Genomic DNA, 24,346 nt, shown 5'->3' with positions numbered 1-24,346 from the left:
GCCACAATCAGCCGTTCAACCCTCACTCCCGTTTTTCCAGTCTGATTTCACACAAAGTGATTCATGAAAATTGCATGCATATGTGAGGAGCTTAGCAATACTGGACGTCAAGTAGCACTGAGGTCGTCATTCCACTTAGATTGACATCCGAACAGCTGCCTTTTTCTCGCTCCAAGGCTGACAAAAAGGTTTCTAAAAGGAGATGGTTTATATTCAAACTGCTGGAGAGAATTGACACCACTTTTAGGCAGGGGATTTCCGCTGGTTACTTTCTGTCAGTTCTCTGTTCTACATTTGGTCCTTTGCTCAGTAGAAGGCCCCGGTTTTCTGTCACTAACCACTTCCAACCAATCACACGCAGACAAACTCACCCGCCCGAACCTAATTTCCTGGGCCCTGCGGTGCTCTAACCTCAGAGCCAATCCAAAGGAGCCGCTGTCATCTTTCACTCTACTGGGTTGCCGCTGCCGCCGCCTCCAGATTCCGGAGTCGAAGCAAGCTAAACGGAGGAACATGGACGTGGCTCTCGCCCCGCTCCGTGCCTGGGACGATTTCTTTCCGGGCTCTGATCGCTTCGCCCGGCCTGACTTCAAGGACATTTCCAAATGGAACAACCGTGTAGTGAGCAATCTGCTCTATTACCAGACCAACTACCTGGTGGTGGCTGCCATGATGATTTCAGTCGTGGGGTAAGTGGGGTCTCCCGCCCGCCCGGAGCACCTGCCCGCGGTCGGGACGTAGGGATTTCGGGGACAAGACCATGAGATGCAAGACTAGGTCCACGCAGAGCGCCTGCCCTACGCTCTCGGGAAGTGGCCAGGCCAGTGGAAGGAAACTTGTTCTCAGGGAGAGGCCGCATCTGCCTGGGGTCCCCGGTCTCTCTCTGCTCTAGAGCCTGAGACTTGACAAGGACCCTGGCGGGGAACAGGTGAGGGGAGCGCTGAGAACTTGGGGCAATAAAAGTTTCCCCCTCCCCACTCTCCCGTGCTGAGGTCAGGTGCCTGTCAGATGTTTTGTAGCACGCTGGGTGTTTTAAAAATAAGAAAAATGTGGTGTTGTAACCTTGTCCTGGGGCTGCCTAGAGAAGCCTGGAGTGACAGGGTGTGGACCTTGGGCGGTGGTTAAGTGGCTCCTCTGCCTAATGTTGGCAACACTGTACATGAGAGCTGAGTCTGGGCTCAAGAGGGTGCGCATCTCCGGGTGGCGCATCTTCCCGTGTGAGGTGACTCTGGGTACGAGGCCCATGACATTTTTTTCCCCCCAGAAGTTGCCAGACATGGTCATTTTAGCTTTGCTCCTTAGCCTGGGGTCTTATCCATATTTGAAAGCCCTTTTCAATGCTTGATTGTTAAGAAGAAGTACCTTGTGTTAATTAAGGTTATATGTGGGCATTCGGGCACACTCACGTACACATTTCCACACCTGTTTCCTTAGAAGTCGTCCTTCCTTGAGGTTTACCCTTTAAAAATGATTCTCCCACCTTTTACAAAATAAGTGGTTCTATTTACCATCTTGTTTATTATCTCTTACCTGGATTTAAAGAAAAGGCTTTACCAAGAAGTCCTTGTCTAAGTAAGGGCTGTCTTTCAGAACAGACCCAAAGAGAAAGAAAGCTGCCAGGAAAACGAAAAGGAGTGGAGGGCATTGAAGGGGTGAGGGAAAAGGTGCTGCCTTAAATTAGCCTGAGGTTAGTTGGCTTTATTTCCTGCATTACCTCTGGGCACCAGACCCCATGCCAAGTGCCGAGCAGACCAAGATGAATCAGACTTGAATTCTGGCCCAGGGACACTTGGTATTTGCTGAACCTCAAAAGGAGCAAAGTCGCACAGCACAGAGGAGACTGGCAGAATTCACCATACGGGTGTGGTTCAGAGTGGGCGCCAGTTCCCAAATGCAAGCTACGTGTGGGATCATTGCTGTGTGTGTGACTAGGGGAACTGCCAACTCTAGGGGTGGCCACACTGGTGAATTCTGCTAAGCTGGCAGCTGAGGAACCTTTAGTCAGGGTAAGAAGGCCTTGAGGTAGTTGTCCCTAAACCTGCCCCTAAGTCTGTGCTTCTTCCTAGAGAAAAACTACATGAAATAATACCTTTAAAACAAAATAACTAATAATGGGTCTACATATATGTATTTACTTTCATTTTCTTTTCTTCCTCTTTTGTGTGTATGTAGTTATGGGAGAATTTTCTTATCTTAAATAGAAAGATTTGACAGAGACCAATCAAATATAAAAGGAAAAAAATCCCCCTCCCCCAAAAGAAGTCTGTGCCCACAAGCTCTGGCCACCTTGTGGTCTTCCTAGTATCCATTTTTTCATAGCCAGCTCTTTAACTAAATATGGCTCTTTCATCATGGTCTCAGGCCACTAAAACAGGCAGTCTGGGAGTCTTAACCCTTATCATTCCCATCCCACATAGAAGTCTCAATTGTTAATGGCATCTTTGACAGAGAAAGAGAAAAAGTAACTGTTATTGTTATTATAGATCTGGAAAGAGACAGGCAAGGTACTGTGGCTCATACCTAGCACTCAAGAGGCTGAGGCAAGAGGAATGCCATGAGTCTCAGGCCAGCCAGGGCTACAGTGTGGGACTCTCCAGCAGTTGTTTTCAAAAACATGAGTACGTGCAAAACATGAAACTTTCTTTATACTCCAGCATTAATTTGGGCATGTATCCTTTGTTGTTGTTGTTGTTTTTCCCTATGCATCTCTAAACACTTTCTAGCTTTCCCCACAATTTCTTATTTTCTTTCTTTATAATTAATAATAAACATTTATTGAGAGTTCTGTGCTAAATACTTCTCGAAGTACTGTGTGTGCTAAGTATTTTCCTGCATTGTGTCACACATCTCCATAACTAAACTATTATTAAACCAGATGCTCAGTGAAGTTGAATGACTTACTTACAACCACAGACCTGGGCTTTGTCCCCTTAACTACTGTGGCATCTTCCCTAGGAGTCAGGAGGTTTAGAATTATAGTGACTGAAAGGTGGAAGAAATCCAATACCTTTGGGATCAGGGAGCTTGGCCGATTCCGGAACATTCCCTATTCTGAACAACACTGTCCCTGTCCTCTTTGGATACTGCAGTGGATGGGTGGGTGCGGACACTGCTGGAAGCTGCTTATCAAGGTCGTCTGCTAGTGGGTGATAGTTTCTCATGATGAAATGTGCAAATAAGGCATATTACCTAGGGTGAAAACCGTTCAGTGATTCCATCCCTGTGGCCAGGAGGCCCCCCTGGGGACAATGAATGGCTCTTGAGGTCCTTTAGTGTTTTGAGTTTGCTTGGCTGAGGACAGACAAGGGCTGGCTTTTCCAGATTTCGGCATAAAGAGAGGGAATATTGGAGGATGTGATGTAACTCCAGAAGCACTAGGAAGCACTGGCCCTAGGTGGAGATTAAGAGAAGTAAGATAGAGACAGAGATCCAGACTGGGTCCTGGTCAAGAAGGACTTGGGAGTCAGAAGTTAGGTCTTCAGGCCAGACATGGTGGTACACATTTTTTAGCCCAGTAATAGAGAGGATGAGGCAGGAGATAGTGAGCTTGAGGCCAGCCTGAGTTAAATAGTGAGTATGATGCTGGGTCACAAAACTTTATCTCCAAAAGAAGAGGAGGAGAAGGAGGAAGTTTGGTCTTCATCCTGAAACCACGGCTTTATTCAGGTCATGACTTCCGTGTGGTAGGTACTCTGTGTATCTCAGGTCCTGTGAGCTTGTAGCTGCTGCTGTTCCTCTCCTTCCTCCTCCTCTGCTTCTCTCTCCTCCTCTGCCTTCATCTTCCTTCCTTTTCTTTTCCTCTTCTCCCATGTCTTCTTTCTCCTCTCTTCTTTGCCCATCATCCTTCTCCTGCTCTCTATTTCTCCTCCCACCCCCTTTGGGTTTTTTGCTTGCTTGCTTGCTTGCTTTTTGTTTTGTGCCAGGCTTCTCAGTTTTGCTGCATGAAATGTTCCTTCTTTCTTATCACTGTTAGTGTTGCCAACTAGACAGCTTAGAAACCCCCGCCCCCGCATCTTTAGACCGGTGATTTCCACAGCCAAAGTCTAGCCCTTATCCATTCTCCCACTTCTGCAAGACTCATGGAGAAATATTGTCTCAATCTCATTGCCAGTGTTAACTGGATCCCATGTCAGTCCTTGTAGCTTTCCTGTTACCCAAGTCTTTTGTGTATACATGTACAGAAGAAAAGAAAGACATCTAAGATCAAAGACCAGAAACCATCTTCCTGTCCACTACAGGAGCCATAAATGCATTAAGATAGTATGTTTACATCACACTCATTAACTGAAGTTATCTTAGCCAATGTTCTATTGCTGTGAAGAGTCACCATGACCAAGGCAACTCTTATGAAAGAAACCATTTAATTGGGGGCTCGATTACAATTTCAGAGGCTTAGTCCATTATCATCATGATGGGGGCATGGGGCATGCATGGTTCTGGAGCACTAGCTGAGAACTGCATCTGACCCACAGGCTAACAGACGGAAGAGGGGAGGGTGGAAGAGACAGAGATACAGAGACTGGGCCTGGCATGGGCTTTTGATGCCTCAAAGTCCACCCCCAGTGACATATTTCCTCCAACAAGGTCAACTTTCTAATCCTTCTAATCTTTTCAAAGATTTCCACTCCCTGGTAACTAAGCATTCAAATATATGAGCCTATAGGGGTCATTCTTATTCAAAGCACCACAGAAATCTTTGCTTTTTTTTGTTGTTCAAAGTAGAAAACACAGGCAACAGTTGATTACATTTGAAACCTTAGTACCCTGCCTATGATACACTCTGGCTGTGGGTGAGGATTTCTGAGTGCTTGATGGAATGCCTACAGATATGAACTGAAAAAAATCTATTCAAAGACCCTCTGAACTGTTTCCGACCTCTTGGCTCTATATTTTAATCAGGATTTCAGGAATCTATTGATTCCCCTCCTTCTTTGACTCCTCAAGTAATTGCAATATGTATACCCCAAATCTGAATGAGAGCTAGTAATCCTGTTGGGTGACCACACATTTGGAAGCATGAAGGCTTGAGGTCATGCAGCTAATTGGAACCCAAACTCCTAATAGTAGCTGGGTTGATTACTAGCAGGTGGAATAGCTTTTCAATCAAACCACGTGGTAAATTTGCTAAAGTTCCTGCTTAATTGGATTTAACTGAATATTTGAAAATTAGATTTTTATTGCTATGCTAAGTTACCTTATTCCTTCCTGACACCAGAACTTACGTTTTCTGTTTTCCCGTGTGGCCTCAAAGTCATCAGCTACACTCAGTATTTGCAACTTGTAAATGCTTCCTCTTGCCTGCAAAGCACAGGCACACATCTCCCCCTCCCCCTTAACACAGAGAGGTGTCACTAGGTGAATGAGCCCAGGCTTTCTTGGCAGGAGTCACCCTGAGTCCTGATGGTTTGGCCTGTGGAAGTGTTAAAAGAGGGTGGGATCAACAGCTGCTACTTTATGCTGCTGGCTTGTCAGGTAAGAAGTTTCTAGAAGGCTAGTAATTATAGACTTGAATAATAGTATTAGGGTAATTCTTTTCAAAAGATGTATGGTTCTGGACATGCCAAAGGCATATGCTGTCAGCATCTGGTGTTAAGAATGCTCACACTGTTTGTGCTTTTAAAATGCTACAAGGAGAAAGAACGGGTTGCCAAGCTGGTGAGGGAAGAAAGAGCTAAGAAATAAGAAAATCCTGGGTGCTGTGCATGGGGATATATTTAAACATTTGTGGGAAGAAAAGGCTTGACATCTGGGTCCACCCCCTGCTGGCCTCTAAATAGCCCTTGAGGTGCATTTTTAAGTTCTTGCTTCCTTGTAGCTACTGTCCTTTCACCTGGCTTTGATGAGGTAAACCTGGTCATATTAGGGTTTGTTGCTGTTGTATTTATTGTGAAAGGTAGACCATAAGACAAAAGATTTTTGGAGTTTTTTTCAGACTATCTGTTGCCATTTATCAGTGAACCCTTCACAAGCCCGTCCCTGTTTTACTTGTATACTCACCCTGTTTGTGTTTGTAAGTTTATGCTGGCAGGTTAGTTTACTTAAAGATTTGTTTCTTTTTTTAAACTATTTTTATACTATTAGTGTAATTAATGCTAAAAATAATATGAAATGGAAATGACTAGTAATTCTTTTCATAGTCATTTACAAATACAATAAATTGTAGTCTGTTTATGAGTTAAGATTAGAGTCTGGGGCTGGACAAATGGCTCAGCTGTTAAGAGTACTGGCTGCTCTTCCAGAGGACCCAGGTTCAATTGCCAGCACCCACAAGGCAGCTAACAACTGTCTGTAACTCCAAGACCTGACCTCCTCACAAAGACAAAACACCAATGTACATAAAATAAGAAAAAATAAATTATTTTTTAAAAAGATTAGCTGGAGTCAGCAGTCTTACAATGGGATCCCTGTGTTACTTCATTCTTGTGCCATTTCATTCATTCACCCCTCAGAGTGAGAAGCATTTACAACCTTTCGATACTCCTGGGAGGAAGTGGAGAGTAAGACGTTATGATTCCTTCATGGAGTTCAAGGTCTAGAGGGGTAATAAGACAATGCTGAAAAGGTCAGAATTTTTATACAAGGCAACCAAGTCTACAGAAGTACACAACCTCAGTTGGGCGGTGGTGGCTCATGCCTTTAATCCCAGCACTTGGGAGGAGGCTCTCTGAGTTTGAGCCTAGCCTGGTCGAGTTCCAAGACAGACAGGGCTACACAGAGAAAACAAAACAAAACAAAAAAGAAGAAGAAAGAAATATACAACTATATAGGCACATGTCTTTCCCAACTGATTTACATGGTCTTTCCAAAACAAAATTCCACTTAGAAAATTCTCCAGTGTTGGGAATAGGTGAAACACTATTATGTTGGTAGGGGAATGGTTATTACGTTCTGATAATATTCACTCACAACTCACATCACTTCTCAGTTGGACAAATATTAAGCTGGGTGCCTAGCTGCAGCCCGGAGGATACAGCGAGGCATACAACATCCCCACCTGCCCCATCCTCCCAGAACATCCCCACCTGCTGCCCGCCCCACCACGCTTCTTTAGGTACACTTCATCCAGGGAAGACAGTGCAGGTGCATGGAGTCTTCTTCTAATGGGTCTTGAGTTTTTCCTGTGTGCAGACCTTTAAGAGATCTGTCACCATTCAGAGTTTAATCCAGAGATCCTTCATCTGAACTGGGGATGTAGTAAGAAAGCAAGTTTTGCATGCACAAGGCCGTGGGTTCTATCCCCTGCAGGCAAAATTAGCTCTCATTAAATATCCTTGGCATCATGTATGTCACTTGTGCTTCCTGGCTTCTCTTTGTCACCATCCTGTGCTTTTTATTAAAAGAAATAATTTCCCATCCTGTCTCTGTCAAGTAGTTGGTGAAAAAAAAATGTGTGTAGTCTGAACTCCTGGCCCTGTCTCTTAGAAGTTGGAGTTGTGAATCAATTTAGGGCTACAGAACTCTGAACAATGTTGGGATTGTATCATTATATATCATAGTGTATTATATTATTTCCCTTTAGGACTGGTGGGTTTTATCCTTTATCATTCATCTTTAGAAGGCTTACCCTTGCTGTAGCCTCTGTTCAGGCAAAGCTTTTGCAGCTTCTGATCAGAGATAAAACCTGCAGTTTGGCTCCCACTCAGCAGCCATTTACTGTAAATAGATAGGATTTTAGGTCCTTGCGATGACAGGCACATGTCTGGGCCTTCCCTTCCATAAGCATTCACTCACTGGCAGGCAGAAAGGCCATTTACTGTAGAAAACAGCATTTTGGTTGCTCCTTCTGCTAAGCGGATTAGTAGCCCACTGATTTGATGTGTAGGTTGGAGGTTAGTGAGCAGTAAATAAAACACTCCTATGGGGGGGGGGGAACAAACTCAGTGTCACCAATCTTATTAGCATGTGTCAAATCCAACTTCTCTCCCTTGCCATGTGACAATAGCTCGATAATTCTCAAGCTTTCCTTGCCTAATAGTACACCACTAAAAGCACTCAGGAGATCCAGTTTGCTAACAAGCAAGTGTCTTCTAACTCTTCCAAAAGTCCCCAGCCATGGCTGGGAAGGAGCATGAGCGAGGCAGCGATGAGTATATGAGCATCATTATGCCATTCTCTCTAACACTGTAGGCAATGAAAGCTCTCCAAAATAAAAAGTTTAAAAGGACTCACTACAGCCTAGAGTTCTATGACACTGAGAGGAGGATTAGAGTTGGGTTTCTAACTCAGGTCCAACTGATTTTCTATTAAAAGTCAACTTACCAGTCCTGGGTGTGGGGAATGGCTCAGTGGATGAAGTGCTTGCAGTGGGAACCTTGAGTTTGGAACCCTAGCAACCACAGAAAGTAAAACAGCCTGGGGAGGCTGAGACAGGAGGATCCTTGGAGCCTGCTGGTCATTTCAATGGTCAGTAAGATATCTTGTCTCAAAAAATAAGATTGAAGCCAGGCTGTGGTGGTGTATGTCTTTAATCCCAGCACTTGGGAGGCAGAGGCAGACAGATCTATAAGGTTAGAGGCCAGCCTGTAAAGCGAGCTCCAGGACAGCCAGGACTGCAGAGAAACCCTGTCTCGAAAAACCAAGGAGAGAGAGAGAGAGAGAGAGAGAGAGAGAGAGAGAGAGAGAGAGAGAGAGAGAGAAATGGGGGAAGACACTTGATGTCAACCTTTGACCTCCATGTATGCATACATGTGCACACAAATATGCATACACATAAATAATAAAGATAGTAATAAATAAGCAAGCGGCTCAGTAAATGTCAAACAAGAGGCTAGCAAAGTATGTCTTGCTAGGAATACATTGAGATGCCAACTGCATGAACTGTTGGTGAAGAATGCTAAGTTCAATGGTGCAAAGTATACAGGATGCAGTGAATTCTGTGGGCCTTGCCAATTCAGTAAGTTAAGAAATCCCAAGGTTATGTTACTTTGACCTTCTGTGACAAAGTAGACAGGCTCCTATGCCACCTACACTTCCCTTTGTCCCATCTAAACTTTTTGAAGTCTCCATTACCCTGGCGATCCTTGGATCCAGGAGATGATGGTCACGTACACTGAAGACTAATTTGTGTCTAAAGCCCATAGTTACACTTTACAGTCAGATATAGTTCTTGCATGCTGGCAAGATTGCTCAGTGGTCCTGGCACTTGCAGACAAACCTAATAGCCTAAGTCGGATATCTGGGAGGAAGGAGAGAGCTGACTCTTCAATGTCATCTCCTGACCTCCACATCAGCACCATGGTGAGTGTACACAGTAAATAAATACATGTAATTTTTAAAATCAAGGAGGAAAAACACAAATAGTGCTTGCCAGGACAGAAGCCATGTTGGGAAACCAAAACAGCCATTGAACACTCTTAGGGTAGGATCACAGGAAGCAAAAAGCACCCTCAAAGCATAGGTCAGTGGTATACCAATCCCCCTCCTTTGTCCCTGCTGTACTTCAGCCTGTGCTGGTCACACAGCCTGCAGAGGTGCCTTGCAGAAAGCCCACTGCCTTTCTTCCTTGTCCACTCATCTTGTCCATCATGTAGTAGCATGAGCTTTTCCCCAGTGCTTTTCTCACTTGTCCCTTAACAAGCTCTGTGAAGAAACAAAGTCTGGAACTATTTCCCTGTCCTCTCTAGTATACAATAGGAATACTAGTGGCTTGTCTATGTTAATCCCATGCCCTTTAAATTGATGGCCACAGAAATACACTGAATTTAATGAAATGGTATGAAAATGCACAAATCTCATACTTGTTTTCTTTCATTGACACATTTATCAAATGTGCCGTGGTAGGTGCTGGGGCCAAAAATGTGACATCTCCGTTCCTTATGGAGTGTTCTGTGTTCAGCACTCACATATGGTGCTATGTGCTGTTCAGGGAGACTGAGAAAAGGCTGCTGAACCGAACTTTAAAGAAGGAGCAAATCGGGCTCCAGGAAGCAGGGTGAGCTCTAACAACTGCCAGAAGCCTGGGCATAAGTGCAGAAACAGAACATGGCACCAGGAAGCTGGCAGGGAAGGCTGCTGCATGCCAGGTACCAAAGGTGCCCTTTAGTAGATGCAGACTAAGCCAAATGCTGAGGTTGGTGAGTAGAGCACGGATCTCACCCTGCAGCCAAGCTCCCTGTCTCAGGTACCCATTCCTAGTACAAATATGTGCAGTAGCCTGAGCCACAGAGGCCGGTAGGCCTTGTAGGATGGGTAAAAGAGTTCTGGTTTCATAAGGGCCATGAGAGGAACATGGGTGGGTATGTTTGTAATTGTCATGAGCCCCTGGCTGTGTAAAGACCACAGGAAAACCTCAGCTTCTTAGAGACGTGCCCCATGAGTACACAGGCCCTCTGCTCCTCTTCCCTGTGAGTCAGGCTCCTCTGGAACCGCTCTTCAAACAGCTTCAAACACAGAAGTCAGTGGTGTGAGGCTGTTTCTGCCTAGGAAGCACTTGTCTGTCTTGTGGCTTCTGCTTGGTGTGACAGAATCCACCGAATGTTCCTCACCAGCTCTAAATCCTCTGCTTTAGTTAGTTGCACTCATAACTCTGCAGTTGGTGGCCTTGGACACATTGACTGACTGCCTGGACTCCTTGGCTGGTTTCTTCGTGAATTCAGGGGGTTTTCAAGACCCTCCCAGCCCTAGAACACTGTGATTCGGTGGGATTCTTCCTCCTTCCCGCAGTCAGTTTGTGCTGACTCTGCAGATCTGGTCAGCAGTCACAGTGGCAAGTCTGGGGCACATTTCACCACAAAGTCACCTTCCTTCAGACCTCTCTCTCCCTTCCCCCCTCCACATACACACACTGGGCAAGTGCTCTGCCACTGAGATACCCCTCAGCCTCTGCCACCTTCTCTTAGAGAGAAATAACCTTGTGGAGAGATTCCTTAGTTGTTGACATCAAGTGGAAGAATAGAGCAGATTGGGATGCAAGGGTTAAGGCCTTGACAGCATAAGGTGCTTACCCACACAGGAAGGTTATATTGTGAACCCCAAACCTGCTACCCGTCCTCCCCCAAATCCCAAGGCTATGCATTTTCACTTCTTTGGATCTCAGTTTTCTCTCATACTGCATAGTGGGATTGCATTGGTTCATTCTTCGAGAAGGCTTCAGAAATTCACAGAGGCATTCTGAATGTTTTTACTACCAAGAACAAATCCACTACAGGAGAAGGTTTATTAATTAGTAGAATGGGGTAATTTATATGAGTATGTTTATCTCAAAATTGAAAACAGACTTAATATTTTTAACTTGCATAATTAGAATGTGTTCTACAAAGAACAGAACATCAAATATTCTGTCTCCCCATCTTCACTCCTCTATCGTCTTCTAGTGCTTTCTCTCTCTTTTCCTTCCTGCTTATTATTCATGGCAAACCAGTAATAAACTGCACCCTTAGAGCCTCATGAAAGATGAGTGTCATGTTTATGGAAACCACCCTTCAAAAAGCTCCTGAATTTTATCTTGACTGGTGTGACTAACAGCCCAACCATTGGCATCTCAGACAACAACTGCTTCCCAGATTCTTACACTCATCAGAAAAATGCAGTCAGTCTGGTGTCGTGTGTGTGTGTGTGTGTGTGTGTGTGTGTGTGTGTGTGTTTCATGTGGGCCTGTGTGTCATTTTGTTACACGTATAAGTGGCTACCGGGCATCTTCACGGCACTAATTTTCTGATTTTCAGAATGGAATTGCACTTACTCAGAATATGGGAGAAAATAATTTCTCCTCCCAGTAACTTTGTTCTCCCCCAACTAAACCCACTCAGCTTGGAGCTGGACTGCTTTCTAATTATAGTTTGTGGCTAGGCATGTTGCAAGCTAAAACCAGCTAAAAGCAGTTCTATAGAAACCCTTGCTTCTTTTCCCTTGAGCCTGAGCTACAGGAACAGGTGAACAGCAAATGTGGAATTGCTTGAATCAGCCCTGAGTTTTCCATTCTTCTTCCTCCCAGGCTTTATTTAGACATTCAGTTCAGATATCCACTTTACTTGTCCAAATTAAAAATAGAAAACAAACTTTATGGGAATTTTATTATAGGTTGCATAAATTATTATTTTAGTGAGTATTCTAGAAAAATCTTTGGTACTTTGCTGTGGACTGACAAGCTCCCCTTTGCAGTTTAGTTTGCAAGAGTTTTCTTCAGTTTCAGCCTTTTATCCTAGTCTCTCTCTTCCCACCATTCACCTTGTGTTTGAGACAAGGTCTCTCGCTGAGACCTGGGCCTTGCCAAACATATTCAGGTCATTGCATCCCAGGGATCTTCCTATGTCTACCTCCCCAGTGCTAGGACTGCAAGTGCACACCTCCACACCTAGCCTTTTTTGTGGGTACTGGGGACCAAGCTCATTTCCTCATGTTTGTGTAGCAAGCATGCTATTTCCTGGCCCTCTGTTCTAGTTCTTTCTGTTAATTTTAGTCTATGCTTTACAGCCCAGGAACATTTGAGTGGATCCTATATTAAAAGAATTGCTTCCTGAGGATATTTGTTTCTTATTTCAAAATGCCAGGTATTGTTAGTTATTCAAGTAGCATAAGGTAATTGAGAAATACAAAAACAAATGCTCGGACTGGTGGGCCATGCCTGTAATCCCAGCCATGGAAGGCCAAGGCAGAAGGGTTGCCATGAATTCAAGGCCAGCTAGGTTATGTAGCAAGACCCTGCCACAAAAATACATACACACAAAAGAATGAAGAAAGGAAGATGAGCCAATGAGAGAAAGAAAGAGAGAGAAGCAATCCCTGATGCCCCTACCCACTGTGACTACTGAAGTCTTTTGGTCAAATTCCTCCCAGACGTTCTCTCTGTTTTGGTACTAGGAAAATGATTTTGTTCATCTGTGAAAGTTTCTAGACCTCTAAAGCAAGTCTATCTAAGGCTTATTCAAGAGGGTGTACTTTTTGCATTTCCTGATTCTGTCTTTCTTCCAGCATGTAAAACTTTTGTCTTTCTCAGATTAGGTATTGGGGCATGGTGTCATGTGCTCTTAACCCCATCTCTTGGGAGTTTGAGGCAGGAGGATTAGAAACTTAGGATCATCCTCAGCTATACATTAAACTCCAGCTAACCTGTGCTATATGAGACCCTGTTTCCAATAACAAACAAAAATCAAATCAGAGGTTACATCAGGAGACAATAACCCAGATGAAAACATAAACTAAAATAATAATAAATAACAGAGGCTGAGTCACTCTGGGTGACTTAGAACTAGGAGGGAAGGAGGGAGAGTGAACGAGGCAGAACAGCCTGTGAGCTTGGTGTTGAGAACTTGGAGGAGGTCAGATGGTACAAACTGGCACACAAAGTACAGACAGCAGGAAGCCATGGTTGAGGTAAAGAAGGAAAAAACTCAAGGTCATGTGAACTCAAGTCCCAGTAATGTTATTAGATGCTAAGAGAACTCAGTCCTGGGCTGCAGACTGAGAAGCAGCTGATTTCATGTTTTTATATTTTTCTTTCTTTGTGTAGTTATTTTAATTTTGATTAGAAAATAATATGCAAATGATAAGCCAGATCTGGTAGTACAGATCTGTAATCCCAGCTACTAGGGAAGCCAGGGTAGGAAGACAGAGTTCAAGGCTAGCCTGGGCAACTTGGTGAGATGCTAAGACCCCAAACCTCAAAAAAACAAACAAGCAAGATAAAACAAAACCAACAGTGTGAGGATATAGCCTAATCATAGAACACTTGCCTACCATGCATAAGGCCCTGACCTCAATACCCAGTAGCACACACACACACACACACACACACACACACACACAGTGAGAGAGAGAGAGAGAGAGAGAGAGAGAGAGAGAGAGAGAGAGAGAGATCTGGGGTTATAGCTTAGTTGGTAGAATCCTTGCTTAACATTCATGAAGCCCTGGGTTTGATCCCCAGCACCACATAAAATGGTCATGGTGGCCCACATCTGTGTTCCAGGACTTGGGAGGTAGAGGCAGGAGGATCAGGAGTTTAGGCCATCTTCATCTGCACATTAAGTTTGACACTATGGTGGGATTACATGAGACCCACCCATCTCAATAAAAGAAAGAGAGAGTAGAAAAGAAAGAAAAAGGGAGAAAAAATGAAATGTAAATTATAGACATTTCTGTTTCAGGGTTATGTCACATACAGGATATGATAATTCTGTCTAGCAGAGGGAATGTGTTATCATAGCTTTTCAAACATAGCTGTATGTATCCCAGTCTAGTAAATTGTTGGTCACATAGATTATTCCTAACAGTTTCTCATATAAATAACACCAGCATGGCATGTATCAGTCTTGGCAATTTTATTTATTACCTTTGTATTCTCAAGCTTGAAAGGTCTCAGTGTTTTGAAGGCTTTTGAGTGAAATAGGCAACTGCCATTCTCCTACCAGGGATGGCACTGGTGGGAATGGATCCTTTGAAGACAAAAGCAGGAAGAAACAACAGTTCACTAGATACACTGTGGTACATCCACAGAGGGAAAGGCAGTAGAGAGAGCCCGTCTGCACGCAGCCATTCCAAGGAGCTGCTTTTTATGCTGGAAGGAGAATTTCCATGCAGGCAGTTGGGCAGTATTTCAATGTCACAGTGTTCTGGAGTAATTGGAGTTTGAGCTTATTGTGGTTAGCAACAGCCTGGCTTTGAGGCAGTAATGGTCTTGCCCTGAGTCAGAAGTGGCTCAGCATGGCCATCATCCTAAGTTGGCACCCATATTTTGTAACTGGGGCTTGTTAGGTTTCACCTTTCCTGAGAAGGTAACAGTTTTGCTTGGAGGTTAAAGTGGCCATGTTCTGAAGTGAGACTGGCCCAGAAGAGCAATTGGTCCCAGAACATCATCCACGAGTGTTATAGGCCATGTTTAAACCCTATCACACTACTCTCATTGTTGTTTAATTCTCTCCTTGATCACTCCCCTACTGCCTCACTTGTTTGTTTTAAAGGCAGGATCTCACTTTCTACTCAAAATAGTTTGTGCTTCAGTGGGCAAAATCAGAGCTAACTATAAAGAGATTTTCAGCTGGAAATGGTGGTACACATCTGTAATTACAGTACTTGGAAGGCTGAGGCAGGGGTGGGGAGGGTGGGGGATCATGGATGGGTTCAAGGCCAGCCTGGGTATCTTAGATACTTTTCTGTAACTTTTATAAAAACACCATGATGAAGGCAACTTATAAAGGAAATTATTTCATTGGGCTTACAGTTTCAAAGGAATAGAATCCATGGTGATGAAGCAAAGGCATGGCAGGAGGAACAGCTGAGAGCTCATATTTGGTTTGGCAAACAGGAAGCAGAGGAGGCACACTAGGAATGGCTTGAGTTTTTTTGAAATCTCAAAGCCTACTTCCTACTGACATACCTCCTCCAACAAGGCCATACTTCTGAATCCTTCCCAGTCAGTTCCAATAATTAGGAACCAAGTATTCAAACACATGAGCCTATGGGAGTCATTCTCATTCAAACCACAATATCAGGCTATATAGTGAGATTGTCTCAAAAAAAAAAAGAAGAAGAAGAAGAGGAAGAAGAAGAAGAAGAAGATAGGAAGGCAGAAAATTACAATGCTGGGTCCTTTTCATTCATAAAATACTTGTAGTCAAATACTTCTTCGTAGTGTTTTCTGCATTAGCCAGAGTTAGTGATGGCTGTCCCATGATGAAGACCTTTGTCTCGTGGACCAGTGAATTTAGAGGCTCTACATTTGGAATTCTTTTTTTTTTCTTTTTTTTTTCTTTGAATTACAACAAGATTGAATTACATGACAATCCCAGTTCCCTTCTCCCTCCCTTCCTCCCCTACCACCCCCACAACTAAAAACCCTGCCTATCTAATGTGGTTTTTACCAATACGGAGCCAGGTAGAAATACAAGGGTATTTAATAGGGAAAAAGCCTTACTTAGAGAGCAACCTAGCCAGCCAGCGCGGCAGCAGTCTGTACAGCAAGCCGAAAAGTGAAACCAAAAGTGACCAGCCACCTGACCGCCTCTCACTCTACATTACCCTGACCACGTCCTCGCAGGCATGGTCAGGCACACTTTTAGCCAGCCCCTAAGCAGGCGTGGCTACAGCTTCCCCTACAATTCCCCTTTTAGTCTAAAAGAGGATTAAAACTTAACAGTGTAAAGTATCCAAAATTAACAATCATAAAGGTGAAATATAAGAAGATACAACAATCTGCTTATGTCACATCTTAACTATGTCGATTTTAACTAAACCCTAAAGTCATCTGAAAGAGGTGTCCAAGCCTGAATACCTCCTTCCTATCCCAACCATAAACAATAGGAAGCTATCCCTAACTAGGTATATACACTATCCTAAGTGACAACAATGGGGAAAGGGGGCGTAGCTCGTAACACCTATCACATATCCTTTCTTCTAATCTACACCTGACTCAACATTTCCTTCCTTTTCTTCCCTTCTCATTCTCGTAGCTCCCTCCCCCCTCTTCCCATGCTCTCAATTTGCTCAGGGGATCATGACCCTTTCCACTTCTCCAGGGGACAAAGTTTGTCTCTTTTAGGGTCCTCCTTGTTTACTAGTTTCTCTGGCAGTGTGGATTGTAGGCTGGTAATCCCTTACTCTATGTCTAAAATCCACATATGAGTGAGTACATATCATGTTTGTCTTTTTGTGATTGGGTTACCTCACTCAGAATGGTTTCTTCAAGTTCTATCCATTTTCTTGCAAATTTCAAGATTCCATTTTTTTTTTTCCACTGAGTAGTACTCCATTGTGTAAATGTACCACATTTTCTCTACCCATTCTTTGATTGAGGGGCATCTAGGCTGCTTCCAGTTTCTGGCTATTACAAATAGTGCTGCTATGAACATTGTTGAACAGATGTCTTTGTTGTATGAATGTGCTTCTTTTGGGTATATGCCTAGGAGTGGAATTGCTGGATCTTGTGGTAGACTGATTCCCATTTTCTTGAGGAGTCGCCATACTGATTTCCAAAGTGGCTGTACAAGTTGGCTACATTTGGAATTCTTAGTTGACAACCTATGACAAGGATAATTGGGGCCTCTGGAAAGATCAATCGAGGGCTTTCTGTGTCAGAGATCATAGACACCAGTGTTTCTGTGGGACAGAATGATTAGATTATGTCAGACAGTGATTTGGATCATTTATTAGAAAAACAAAGTCTAGTGGCAGCTTGCTTTAGGCTTCCATGTCAAGGAAGCAGTAGTGGATAGGGAAGACTGGCTCTCTATAGAAGCCTTTTGTTCCCTCAAGGAGAAGTTATTCCAGCTGCTGGTTGCACAATGGAAGATGGATCCAAGGTGATTGAATTCTCTTATTCCAGGAGAAGCAAGTTAACCTGTGAATTGCATACTGGGTTTTTGCTGTTGTTTGTTTTGTGTTTTTTTTTCCCACAAGGATTCAAATAAACACTGTACAATTCAAACAGAAATGTGACTGTAGACAGGGTCTTGCTCAATGGAGGCCATTGTATAACCTCTACCCTACATTTATCCACCATGGATAGATGAGTTCATTCATCCATCATCCCCATTAAGACTGAAATACTTAGTCCTAAAAAGCAAATGAAACAACAAACAACTGGTGTGTGGTAGTGCCCAGCACATCTATAAGAAGGTGTGGTGTTCAAATTGTGGTGCTCTAGTAAGCTGTGTTAGCAAGACTTAGTTTCACCATTTTCTTTGTTGTTATTGATCATCTCTTCTTCCCTCCTTTTTTTAACCTTCTGTTTTGGTTTTGGGTTTTGTTGTTGTCATCTTGTTATTTGTTTGTTTGTGTCTTGCTATGTGGCTGAAGCTAGCCTTGAATTCATGATCCTCCTGCCTCAGCCTCCCAAGTACTAGGATTGTGTGAGTCAACAAGACTGGCTATATGTGACACTGTTTTCTAACTACTAAGGCTGTTTCTCTATTTAGAATCAGTCAGTCCTGTCTACTTCATAGGTTAATGGCTTTAAAGTTCTGGTGTTGACAAAGTACTTAGTAAGTACTCAATGGGTTTCACTCCTCCTCTACCCTTCTCCCCCCAAGCTGTATCTGATACTGAGCCAGTCTTTCTTTGTTCCCACATCACAGGTTTCTGAGCCCCTTCAACATGATCCTTGGAGGAATCATTGTGGTGCTGGTATTCACAGGGTTCGTGTGGGCAGCACACAATAAAGACATCCTCCGACGGATGAAGAAGCAGTACCCCACAGCTTTTGTGATGGTGGTCATGTTGGCTAGCTACTTCCTCATATCCATGTTTGGGGGTGTCATGGTCTTCGTGTTTGGCATCACTTTTCCTTTGCTGTGTAAGTAAACCTGTTTTCTCTTTCTCACTTCATTACAATAAATGTAGACATAGTTGGCCAGTGTACTAGATATACCAAGAGGTATATTTAGTACAGTATCAGAATCTTCTAAAAAGCACATGAAAGCCTCATAGTTGCTTATTCCACAAATACATTTGGGCACTTGCAATATGTGCACTTATAGAGAGATATCAATAAACAAAACAAATACAAATCCCAGTCACATAACAAGAACTGCTACAGCCTGCATGGTATCTGCATGATGGCTCACACCTAACCATAACTCTAGTTGTGGGAGATCTGATGCCTTCTGATCTCTGCAGGCACCAGGCATGCCTGTGGTATGCATACATACCTACGTATGAGTAAAACACTCACACACTATATATATTTATATTTTTCATATATATATATATGAAAAATAACTGGACCACAGTATAAACACAGAATACTATGATCCTGGTGCACTATATGTTTTCTAAATAGCTTATTTTCTAAGACCACAAACAGTATGAAATGAAATAAAGATTCAATTCCAGTCTCAGCAGCCCAAATCTGGCTGGAATGCTAGAGTAGCTGGTGGCAAGAAAGTGTCCCTTTACATCTGAAAATGTTTCACCTGTACATCTGTTCTAGTAAATAAAATCATTTGCTTATTTGAGATCTTATCAGATTGAGCTCACTTGTAGTGAGCTTGTAGCACACACTTGTAGCACACACTTGTAGTTTTGTTTTGTTTTGTTTTTCTCTTTGGGGGCCCACCACCCAGCTCCCAAATAAATACATGGAGACTTATTCTTACTTATGAATGCCTGGCCTTAGCTTGGCTTGTTTCCAGCCAGCTTTTGTAACTTAAATTATCCTGTTTCTTTTTAACCACATTTTGCCTCTGGGCTTTTTACCCTGTGGCTGGCAGTGTGGTTGTGTGGCTGGCCCATGGCATCTTCCTCTCCTTTTCCTTTTCTTGCTCCAACCCCCTTCTCTAGATTTCTCCTCCTATTTATTCTCTTTGCATGCCAGCCCTGCCTATTTCTCTCTCCTGCCTAGCTATTGGCTATTCAGCTCTTGATTAGACTAATCGGGTGTTTTAGCCAGGCAAAGTAACACAGCTTTACAGAGTTAAACAAATGCAACATGAAAGAATACAACACATCTTTGCATCATTAAACAAATATTACACAGCATAAATGAATATAACACATCTTAAACTAATATTCAAAAACACACACTATTTCAACCAGTAAATTCAAACTTCGGGAAAATTTCCGCAGATTTTCCTTGCTATACTGGATGTTAGCACCGGTACCATTCCGCTTAAATACACTGCTTGTTAAGTGTTGTCCCCTTTCTGCCTACAAGCCCGAGACAGTCAGAGTAATGAAATACATCACAGAATCAGGAGCCTCAGTTTTTCTCCAGATTCACAGGAAACCGGAGTGTGATCCTAAGTGAGCTTTGTTCACCCATCTCTAAGACACGGAAATTAATATCAGTTATCCTCAAGCTCAGATACACGAGGCCCATCTGTCCAGATACTTTATAAAAATGTGTCTTTCTGAGCCATAGCCTTTGGAGAGCTTGATTTTGTGGGTTGCTTGTGTCAGAGTAGGCTAGGAGCCTCTAGTCTTCCTCTCAATTATGCATAGAGGAGTGTGGGAATTTGCCTATAGTAGATTCTTGTTATTTATATATTTACTATGTAGGGCATGTGTGTATGCAGAGGCATACTTGTATTTTCCCATGTGTAAGGGTGAGCATGCAAACCCAGAGTTGACAGCAGGAATCTTCCTCCACTGCTCTCCACTTTATTTGAGGCAGGGTCTCTTGATGAAACAATCAGCTATTCTATCTAGCCTGTTTGTCCTTAGGATCCTGTTTCTGCCTTCTAAGTGCTGGGATTACAGGCTGGCTGCCATGCTTCCTGGCTTTTATATTGGTCCTAGAGACCCAAACTCCAGTCCCGACACATTGTCCATTGAGTCATTTTCCTGGTTTTACTTTTTGTTTATTTTTTAAAAAATGCATCTATCTATCTATCTATCTATCTATCTATCTATCTATCCATCAGTCATCTATCTATCTATCTATCATCTATCTTTCTCAAGAATCTGTGTTGGTAAGAGGACAATTCCTTCCACCATATGATTCCTGGGAATCAAACTCGGTCCCCAGGCTTGGAGGCAGGTGCCTTTACCTGCTGAGCCATCAACTCCCCAGCCCTATTTCATAGGCTATTTGGGTACATATATGGGGGAAAACAAAACAAAAAACAGCTGTTATAGATCACATAGAGTGTCTTAAAATACAGATTCTCTAGCCCAGTCCCTTAAGGTCTTGGGACAAGAGGTCCACAAGGAGGGACCATGGAGTCTGTTTCATAGTAAACAATGTCAGGTCATTCTTGATGATACTTTAGAAAACATGCCTCTGGGGCTGGAGAAATGGCTCAGTGGTTAAGAACACTAGCTGGTCTTCCAGAGGTCCTGAGTTCAAATCCTAGCAACCACATGATGGCTCATAACCATCTGAAATGAGAACTGCTGCCCTCTTCTGGCCTGCAGGGATTCACGTGGACAGGACACTGTACTCATGATAAAGAAATAAATAAAATCTAAAAAAAAAAAGAAAAGAAAACATGCCTCTATGGAGGCACCTTAAAGCGGGGTTTACCTGCATTCTGGAATTCAGAGAACAAAGTACAGGTAAACCCAGAATGCAAAAGTCCTTCCTGGGAAATTTTGGGTAAGTGGATTCATGTTCAGGTTAGAATCACACTGGTAGACAAGTATGTTGAATATCATGTTGTTTAAATAACATATGCAAGGTGGGAATTTCAGTGGGGAAGAAAGTATGTCGTGGCCAGATCAGAGCTCTTCCAAGGGACTACGTGTTTTCTTCCACTCACAAAGCAATGTGTGTAGCTTGACAAGTAGCTTTAAGTCTATGTAACCCATCTATCTGAAGGCCTGGATCAGCGAGGCGAGCAGACCTAACAGCTAAAAGGAGTGTGTGAGGAGTGAAAAAGAGTTATCATGTTGATGTGAAAAGGGGAACTCTTGAGCTGGAGAAATGGCTCAATGCTCAAGAGCACCACTTTGGTTCTCCACACCCATATGGTGGAAGGAGTTGTCCTTTTACTTCCACAGTTCCTTGAGATAGATAGATAGATAGATAGATAGATAGATAGATAGATAGATAGATGCAATTTTTAAAAATTAAAAAAAAAATGGGGCCAGAAAAATGATTCCATTGACAACAAGTGAGGACTGGGTAGCTCACAACCACCTATAACCCCAGCTCCATGAGGACCTGATGCTTTGGCCTCTGCAGACACCGGCACTCATGTGCATAAACGCACAGACACAGACATACATATACATAATTAAAAAACAGCAGTAGTTTTATTTTTGCGTAATTAAAAAATGTAAAGGGAATTCTTGCTTTGATGCTATCATTTCTTCCAGTGATGTTCATCCATGCATCCCTGAGACTTCGAAACCTCAAAAACAAGCTGGAAAATAAGATGGAGGGAATAGGGTTGAAGAAGACGCCAATGGGCATTATCCTGGATGCCTTGGAACAGCAGGAAGAGAGCATCACCAAATTGGCTGACTACATCAGCAAAGCCAGGGAGTAAATCTTCTAGCCTGGTGATGGGGCCGCAGCAGGAACCCAGTTGCACTTTCCCCTTGTTCAGACCCGTTTTCTGTCTGTGGTTTTGAAATAGAAGGTGCACTTCTTACCACCCAACTACCCACGGCATCATGCATGCACAGGCCCACCTGTCAAGATCTTCGCTATGACCCAAGGGAGGCCTCAGAAACCGAGGAAATACAGACCCAATCTCCTGTTATATCTGAAGTTTCCAGTATGTTTTTGAAAAAGAATTTCGGGTTGGACAGCAACAGTACCAATGTAGGGGAACAGTCATTTTGGAATCGGGAGGCAACACTGAGTAAGCGAAAAGTCGGTTAAAGTACAGGATGCCGTGTGTCCGTCTGTTTCTAACCCTGTCTGACATCTGCTCCAAAGTCCTCTATGACTATGATGTGTTGGATATGTTAGTTTAGTGGTATTATCTTTGTTGTTTTAAAATCAGAGGTGATTTCTATCCCTTTGGCGCCTGTTTGATGTGCATTGGAAACTGGATCAGCCAGTTGTTTATATTTTGTTTACGAATATGAACGTAGCTATTTAGAACAATGTTTTGTTAAAATTTTGTAAAATTTTTAAAAGGGTAGCGATATGCTTTCACCAGAAGGTATTTCTTGCGAATTAAATGTCATCCTCCTGGGGTGAGGGTGGGGGGTAGTTACAACTCTATAACTTCTGTTATTCTTGACTTGCTAAAAAATAAATAAATAAAATAAAACTTGAGTTCTGTTCATAAGATATGGTTTTGTTACTACAACGAATAAAAGGTGTCCAAGATAATGTTTCCATTGTTTAGGTATTTTGGTGGGGTTTTATTTGGGGGAGGGGGTTGGTTTTTCCAGGCAGGGTTTCTCTGTATAGTCTTGGCTGTTCTATAACTAGCTTTGTAGACTAAGCTGGCCTCGAACTCACAGAGATCTATCTGCCTCTGCCTCCCTAGTGCTGGGATTAAAGGCATGCACAACCACCAATCAGCTTTTGTTTAGATATTTTACAGATTTATTTTTATTATTTTATGCGTGTGTGAGTGTGTGTGTGTGTGAGAGAGAGAGAGAGAGAGAGAGAGAGACAGAGACAGAGACAGAGACAGAGAGAGAGAGAGAGAGTGCCCACAGAGGCCAGAAGAGGACATTGGACCCCTGGAACTGGAGATACAGGGGGCCATGAGCTACTTGTCATGGGTTTTGGGAACTGAACTGAGGCCCTCTGGAAGAGCAGGAAGTGCTCTTAATCACCAAGCTACCTCCAGCCGAGGTTGTTTGGTTTTTAAATAGATGAGAGCATTTGGAAAGAAAGAAATGAGTGTGTGTTTTATTAATTCCTTAGGAGCTCAGAGAGGACAACAGCAGTTGATCTTTTGAACGTGCAAAGCTCCCCTAGAGGGCCATGCCAAAAGAGTTTAAAGAGCTCCTGTACCTCATAAAGTTGCAGGCAGCAACTGTAGCAGCCGTTCACTTTAAAAATAGACATTAGAGTTGGAATGGTGTGAGCATATGTATTTCATTGCATTCATCCCTTTATTGCTCATATATTTAGAAATAGATTATGAGAAATGGGTGTTTGCCAGTTTAGTGACTTTACAGGTAAAATAGAAAACATTTAGGTTTTCCTCTCATTGGAAAGAGAACTGGTATAGTCTTTCCAAAGAGTCCCTCTGTGTGTTCTAAATAATCCACAGCCATTTTGGCAGCTTTGATGTTTTGTGTTTTAGTCCCAGGCAATCTGAAGCCTTATCTTTAGCTCAGAGCTTCAGATAGGGTTTAGAATCTATAGCATCAATCACATAAAAAGAATAAAATTTATCAAAAGCGTTTTAGTGAAACTTTAGACAATGCACGTCCACTGAACGTTATTAAATATCTAGGAAACTTGGTGGTAGCCTAGAAAAACTTAAAATCACACCACACAGCTAAAACATCCACCTTGTGTTTTGAAAGCTGTTTAATAAAACCTTAATAGGTATTTATTTGACGCTAGACAAACAACTGAAGTCTGGCAGGATCTTTTAAACGTGCCATGGATTTTATATACATTTAAATACCACCCATTTTCTGTGTGATATATTTTGACTATCATGAATTTGCAGCAAGTAACAGCTTGAATTTTTAAAAGATACTCATTGCAATTTCTAACAGCCAGAGATCAGTTCTGGAGAGACAAAGATAACATCTTAGTTTCTTTTCCTGATGTTGTGATAAGATACTCTGACCAATGAATAGGATATGGTAGAAAAAGACCAGGGGAGTCTGCAAGGGAGAATGCTGAGCAGTCAGCAGGCCAGGCTAATTAATCTTCACTGACAGCTTAACTGGATTTAGAACTACCTAGGAGACTCACCTCTGGGCATGTCTTTGGGGGGACCTTACAGAGAGGTTGAACTGAGAACAGAAGACCAGCCCTGAATGTGAATGGCACCATTTACAGCCTGGGTTGCCAAGCTGACCATACAAGAGGGCACCACTGAATAGT

General features: G+C 42.9%; 1 protein-coding gene across 1 annotated transcript; it reads left to right on the top strand.

Moving 5' to 3' along the window:
• The first annotated feature begins 452 nt into the window (after window positions 1–452).
• Window positions 453–22,613, top strand: Arl6ip5 (ADP ribosylation factor like GTPase 6 interacting protein 5). The gene is made up of 3 exons (XM_027428942.2): window positions 453–689; window positions 18,006–18,223; window positions 21,688–22,613. Exons 1-3 carry the CDS (start codon window positions 514–516, stop codon window positions 21,858–21,860), a joined length of 567 nt encoding a protein of 188 aa, XP_027284743.1. The 5' UTR covers window positions 453–513; the 3' UTR covers window positions 21,861–22,613.
• Window positions 22,614–24,346: the final 1,733 nt, after the last annotated feature.

Source organism: Cricetulus griseus, chromosome 8, assembly GCF_003668045.3.
Source record: "Cricetulus griseus strain 17A/GY chromosome 8, alternate assembly CriGri-PICRH-1.0, whole genome shotgun sequence".
Classification (NCBI taxonomy): Eukaryota; Metazoa; Chordata; class Mammalia; order Rodentia; family Cricetidae; genus Cricetulus; species Cricetulus griseus.
The sequence above is the reverse complement of the archived record's forward strand: the minus strand, read 5'-3'. Positions and strand labels throughout refer to the sequence as shown.

Excerpts from the sequence above, each read along its gene's own strand:
- Arl6ip5 (XM_027428942.2), top strand. The coding sequence starts at position 514 with ATGGACGTGGCTCTCGCCCCGCTCCGTGCCTGGGACGATTTCTTTCCG. Across the intron at positions 690-18,005 it reads ATGATGATTTCAGTCGTGGG|GTTTCTGAGCCCCTTCAACA; the intron begins GTAAGTGGGGTC and ends CCCACATCACAG. Across the intron at positions 18,224-21,687 it reads CATCACTTTTCCTTTGCTGT|TGATGTTCATCCATGCATCC; the intron begins GTAAGTAAACCT and ends CATTTCTTCCAG.